The sequence below is a fragment of the Populus euphratica genome, unplaced genomic scaffold (assembly GCF_000495115.2).
Source record: "Populus euphratica unplaced genomic scaffold, PopEup_1.0 scaffold482.1, whole genome shotgun sequence".
In the NCBI taxonomy this organism is placed as follows: Eukaryota; Viridiplantae; Streptophyta; class Magnoliopsida; order Malpighiales; family Salicaceae; genus Populus; species Populus euphratica.
In genome coordinates this window covers 1-7,035 of record NW_011500161.1, presented here as the reverse complement: position 1 = coordinate 7,035, position 7,035 = coordinate 1, and the positions used below count along the sequence as shown (strand labels likewise).

Sequence of the window (7,035 nt, the reverse complement as noted above, 5' to 3'; positions counted from 1 at the left end):
AACTATGAAAGTGCCAAGCATTTGTTGTTCCAAGTGTTGTACAACATAAATCAAGATTAGTCATTTAACAAGCAAAGTATTAAAGAGTGAACAAGATAACAAATACAAAACATGTTAGTATCAAACATTAAAGTCCATATTAAGTTTACACTATAATTATTCTTACACCATTAGTGTAACCTTTTCACCTTGACATAATAGACTTAGCTAGACATAATGAAAGAATGAAAAATAAATAAACAAAATAAGAACATAAATAAGATAAGAGTTAACAAAGCAAAGGAAAGGAATTGAAAGGCATAAACTTGATATTAAGGAAAGCAAAGCATATACATTACAAAAAATACAAAGAGAGAAAGCAAGAGCATGATCTTGATCTGGAAACTAAGATCCCTAAATGCATGGCAAATGCCTCCTTTTATAGGCCAAAATTAGGAACTATTGATTTGATGACTAATTGATGAGTGGGTGACCAACTCTTGACTTGGTGACAATCCTTATCATCTTTTGTCTGCCCAAAATGTCATTGATAACGTCGAAATTGGAGCTACTTGAAAACATTAAAGTTGTAGGCAATTGTCTTAGCTTTCTTGTGTAAACAATTCAGCTCATTTCGACATCTAGAACTCCAGATATGGCGAAAATACTAAACAGTGCTCGGGCTAGAGGACATATTAAGGCTTCTTTGTTGTTGCTACAATTTGGACTTGAAAATGGCCTTTTTAGATCTTGGGCTCCATATGAAAGTTGTAGGCATATGTCTTACCTTTCCATCCATATAAATTAGACCTAAATCTGAGATCTATAGCTCCAGATATGACCCAATTATTGAATAGTGTTCCGGTTTGGATTGCACCGACAACTCTTTTCTAAGTTTGGCCATCTCTTTATCCTTTCAATTTCAGTTCTTAAATTCATCACTCAATCCTTTCATTTATGTGATAGGCATGCATTTAAAATCAACATTTACCATAAATTAAAGGTATCTTATATTGTTAGATATATTATTATAAAACATGCTTTAGTTAAGGAGTTATTGATACTTCAAGTGCAAAATGATGATATAAAACCTTGATAAAAATACACTTTTAAGTACGAATCACATACCCAAGGGTTTGAGGGTAAATTGTGCAACCCAATTACTGTTCGATAAGGCTATGACATGTTGGGAAACAGTTCAGCTAAGGTGTGCAATCAAGACACTAACTTGGAGTGATTTCAAGATAGAGTTTGAGAATCAATTTTATTCCAATTACCATAGCAAGGTGAAAGAAAAAGAGTTTTTAGCATTTAGACAGGGTGATGTGTCGGTATTGGAGTATGAAAGGAGGTTCCATGATCTCCCATTGTTTGCCCCATTCTATGTGCTGACGGAGGAACATATGATTAAGAAGTTGAGAGATGGTTTGCAACAGGATTTGAGACAAGGATTGATCGCCTTAATGTTTAAATCTGTGAGAGAGTTGATTGAGGCTGCCCAAGCTCTAGAGGCTTGTATTGGAGAAAGCCAAGGGGGATATCAAGGTATAGGTAAAAAAGAGATGGGGACTATTTCAGTGGCAACCACCACTCCCGAAGAAAGGAAAAGGTGGGGTGTTTGAGTAGTACAAGAAAAAAAAGAGTTTGATGTTACTGCCCCACCAACAATCAAGTGGGAGAGTGATGGTTGAATAGTCGCACTCAAGGGCAAACTTTTCAATTAGGATCGGTGACCACAAGGGTGTTGACTATCGTTTTTGTATAAAATGTGGACAAAACACCCTAGGGACTGCTCAGTTTCCCCTAGGCGATGCTTTATATGCAGAGGAGAAGGTCATATGTGAAGGAACTGCTAGTATTTGAGTTAAAGGTGTCATTACTATGGTGGAATAGGTCATTACAAGAGGGACTACCCCAAAAGGAACATTGGACTGGTGCAAAGCTATAGGCAGCCTAGTCAGAGCCACCAACAATCAATCACCTTGAATAGACCAATGAGATCTTTTCAATCAGGAGCAAACTCTAGTCAAGCAAAACCGAGGGCACAAAATGATCGGACCCCGAGGAGGGTCTTCCACATGACATAGGAAGAGGTCAGGGATGCATCGGATGTGGTGGTAGGTACACTATTATTGAATGATTTTAATATGGATGTGTTGTTTGATCTGGGTGCCACCCACTCATTCATTGCTAAGAGAATTGTCACTAAACTGAGAAATGGAGTAGAAATAGTAGAGAAAGGGTTCATAATTGGAACTCCAATGGGAAACATGGTTGAAACAAATATTATGTATATAGATATGGGGGTTAGTCTATCTGGGTATGAAACAGAAGTAGACATGATTCCCTTAGAGTTGCGTGATTTTGACATAATCCTAGGCATGAATTGGTTGAGTAAATACAAGGCTCTAATAGATTGTTATACTAAAACTGTTACTTTCCAAACATATAAGGGCAAGAGAATGATTTTTGAAGAGAGAGAATTCTTAAACCGATTGCCTTAATATCGGTGGTGATAACTCAAAAACTTTTAAGAAAGGGATGTAGGGGATACCTCGTATACATCTTAAACTCTGATGATGAATGTCCACGACTGAAGTATATTCCTATAGTGAAGGAATTCCCAGATGTATTTCCTGAAGAACTACCCGGACTACCCCTGGAGCGAGAGGTAGAGGTGAGGTGTCTATAAACACTTTTCCTGGAGTCCCACCTGTAGCCTAATAATCGTACCAGATGGCTTTGGCAGAACTGAATGAGTTAAAGACTCAACTATAGGAATTGTTAGACAAAGGGTTTATACGGCCTAGTGATTCTCTTTGAGGAGCACCGGTCCTATTTGTAAGAAAGAATGATGGGACCCATAGACTTTGTATTGACTATTGATAGTTGAACAAAATCACAATTGAAAACAAGTATTTGTTACCTTAGATAGATGATTTGTTTGATCAATTAAAAGGAGTAAGGGCATTTTCAAAGATAGATCTGAGATCAGGGTGCTATCAGATTAAGATTAAAGAAACGGATGTAGCAAAGACCGCTTTTAGAACTTGTTACGGACACTATGAATTTTTGGTGCTACTATTCAGGTTGACAAACACCCCAGCCCTCTTCATGGACTTGATGAAACGGGCTTTCTATCCATACATTGATAAGTTTATGGTGGTACTCATTGATGATATATTGGTGTACTCAAATTCTTTCAAGGAGCACGAAGAACACTTGAGACAAACCTTACAAACCTTGCGAGATCACTAGTTATATACAAAACTAAGTAAATGTGAATTTTGGCTTAAGAGAGTGACGTTTCTCAGATATGTCATTTCAGCCGAAGGTGTTTTGTAGACCCCCAAAAAGTTAAAGTAGTCTTGAAATGGGAAAGACCGACTTCGGTCAACAAAATACATAGCTTTTTGGGACTTGCAGGATACTATCGGAGATTTATTGAAGGTTTTTCCCTGATTGCAACCCCTTTGACCCAACTAACTAGGAAGAATATGAAATAGGTGTGGTCAGAAGAATGTGAGAAATGCTTCTGACACGACTAAAAGATTGATGTCTTCTCCCAAGTGCAAGAGTGTCGCAGTAATAAATAACCCGGTAAGACCGGGGTCGAACCACAAGGAGGTTAATTGTACAAATTATAAACAACAACAATAGTAATAATAACAATAATTATAAACAACAATAATAACAATAATAATAACAATAATAATAATAATAATAATAATAATAATAAAGAAAAAGAAAGAGAAGAAGAAGAAGATGAGAACTTGGAGATGGAATATTAATGTAAGGATTAAACAATGATAATAACAAATGTCAAGGTTAGAGGTTCCACTAATGATATGTCAAACAAGTATAGTATAAACTCTTATTATTCAATTGGAAACCACACACAAAGGAGGTTCCAATCAGATTATAGATTGTTAACATGATTACATTAGTCATCTTATTCGATTAATGCTAGTACTTGTAAATCTTGTCAAGCATTCATGATTATAACTTATGTTAACAACAAATCAAGTTCCTTTCATAGCTCAAGTGTCGGTTATACCATACAGTATGAACTATGAAAGCGCCAAGCATTTGTTGTACCAAGTGTTACATAACATAAATCAAGATTAGTCATTTAACAAGCAAAGTATTAAAGAGTGAATAAGATAACAAATACAAAACATGTTAGTATCAAACATTAAAGTCCATATTGAGTTTACACTATACTTATTCTTTCGCCATTAGTGTAACCTTTTCACCTTGATATAACAAACTTAGCTAGACATAATAAAATAAACAAAAATAAATAAACAAAATAAGAACATAAATAAGATAAGAGTTAACTAAGTAAAGAAAAGGAAATGAAAGCCATAAACTTGATATTAATGAAAGCAAAGCATAAACATTACAAAAAATACAAAGCCAAAAAGCAAGAGCATGATCTTGATCTGGACACCAAGATACCTAAATGCATGGCAAATGCCTCCTTTTATAGGCCAAAATTGGGAACTATTGATTTGATGACTAATTGATGAGTGGGTGGCCAACTCTTGACTTGGTGACAATCATTATCTTCTCTTATCTGCCCAAAACGTCATTGATAACGTCAAAATTAGAGTTACTTAAAAACATAAAAGTTGTAGGAAATTGTCTCAGCTTTCTTGTGTAAAAACTTCAGCTCATTTAGACTTCTAGAACTCTAGATATGGCTAAAATATTGAACAGTGCTCGGGTTGGAGGACAGATTCAGGCTTCTTTGTTGTTGCAACAATTTGGACTTGAAAATAGCCTTCTTAGATCTTGGGATCCATATGAAAGTTGTGGGCCTATGTCTTAGCTTTCCATCCATATAAAGTAGACCTAAATCTAAGATTTATAGCTCCAGATATGACCAAATTACCGAACAGTATTCCGGTTTGGATTGCACCGACATCTCTTTTCTAAGTTTGGCCATCTCTTTATCCTTTCAATTTCAGTTCTTAAATTCATCACTCAATCCTTTCATTTATGTGATAGGCCTGCATTTAAAATAAACATTTACCACAAATTAAAGGTATCTTATATTATTAGATATATTATTATAAAACATGCTTTAGTTAAGGAGTTATTGATACTTCAAGTGCAAAATGATGATATAAAACCATGATAAAAATACACTTTTAAGTACGAATCACACCCTCAACCAGTTTATTACTAGTCCCTAGTAATCAAAGCGTTAAAATATAAAAACAATTTGTAAATTCCACAAAGCAAGGTATTCATCATTTAACTTCCATTAATCTATCCAGATAAACAAACTCTCGTTAAATTTATATACCTGCTCAATACCTCTTAACAAGATATTCATAAACCTTTCTTTTATGCTCAATGTATCAACACATAATTATGGGGCTTTTCTTGGAAGAAAACAAAATTTTTGTTCTAATGTTTAAGGTTAACTTCCTTGAGTTGGGATTATTATTTTTGTCTTTTTTTTTCTTTTTTTTAAAAAATATATATACATATAATTTAAAAACATCATGCATCTTTAACCCATGTAATGAGCTTTCAGCTAATAACTCCTAGACCAGTTGGTCTTAGGGTATTAGGTGTTAAGACACCCCTACGAGCTTAGTAACTCGGGTCGCAGATATTGATATGTAGATAATGCAATGTTTGATTCCCTTAAGCTTTTCTCCTCAACCCATGTAACAAGCGTTGTACCAAGTGTTATACAATATAAATCAATATTAGTCATTTAACAAGCAAAGTATTAAAGAGTGAACAAGATAACAAATATAAAACATGTTAGTATCAAACATTAAAGTCCATATTAAGTTTATACTAATTCTTACACCATTAGTGTAACATTTTCACCTTGACATAATAAACTTAGCTAAACATAATAAAAAAAAGAAAAATAAATAAACAAAATAAGAACATAAATAAGATAAGAGTTAACTAAGTAAAGGAAAGGAAATGAAAGACATAAACTTGATATTAATGAAAGCAAAGCATAAACATTACAAAAAATACAAAGGGAGAAAGCAAGAGCATGATCTTGATCTGGACACCAAGATGCCTAAATGCATGGCAAATGTCTTCTTTTATAGGCCAAAATTGGGAACTATTGATTGGATTGCACTGGCATCTCTTTTCTAAGTTTGACCATCTCTTTATCCTTTCAATTTCAGTTCTTAAATTCATCAATCAATCCTTTCATTTATGTGATAGGCCTGCATTTAAAATGAACATTTACTACAAATTAAATGTATCTTATATTATTAGATATATTATTATAAAACATGTATTAGTTAAGGAGTTATTGATACTTCAAGTGCAAAATGATGATATAAAACCTTGATAAAAATGCACTTTTAAGTACTAATCACTTGGCGCACCTTTTTCACTTTGATCCTTGATTTTGGGTTTATGTAATTTGACCCTCAATTAACCATTAAACTTTCAATTTCACCTTGGATTTCAATTAATTAAGCTATTATAGTTCAAAGCCTTTTGTATATTGGTCCTTAGCTGCAAATTTCTTCAATTTAACCCGTAATTCTTCCCCCAAAACTTTAATTTTCTTGTGTTTTTGTTCCTAATTTCAATCAATTAACTTCGTAAAAAATAAATTTGATTTTTTTTTAATTTCAATCTTCTAAATTAATATGAAATTGAGCCCCCAAACTTAATGTTTCACCAATTTAGCCTCTAATAAAATTAATTTAACTCATCTAAAGTATAATTAAGTCTTGCACTTAATTAAATATTTTAATTGAACATAATTTAATTCTTAAACATAATTAAAATTTAATTTAGCCTATCATTAAATCGAATTGACATATTAAAAATTTAATTATGTTCTTAGACTTAATTTTTATGTAGATTCATCCTATAATCATTTAATTTGATCTTGAATTTACATTGTTTCTCAATTTTTAGCATAATAAAGTATAATTAGGCCTTGAATGCCCCTTAAAATTGTAGATTGATTTTTTCATATGTTTGAAATCCTCCAAAACCTGATTTCTCCATATTGCCAGTTTTTATTTTTATTTTGAAAAGAAAAATATGCAA

The 7,035-nt window shown here is 33.0% G+C and overlaps 1 protein-coding gene across 1 annotated transcript; it reads left to right on the top strand.

Moving 5' to 3' along the window:
- Positions 1-1,157: 1,157 nt before the first annotated feature.
- On the top strand, positions 1,158-2,656 carry LOC105111189 (uncharacterized; the record flags this gene model as incomplete). Its single annotated transcript, XM_011006481.1, has 3 exons — positions 1,158-1,588; positions 1,704-1,812; positions 2,579-2,656. Coding segments are annotated over exons 1-3 (618 nt in total), but the record flags the coding sequence as incomplete, so codon positions are not given.
- Between the last annotated feature and the right edge of the window lie 4,379 nt (positions 2,657-7,035).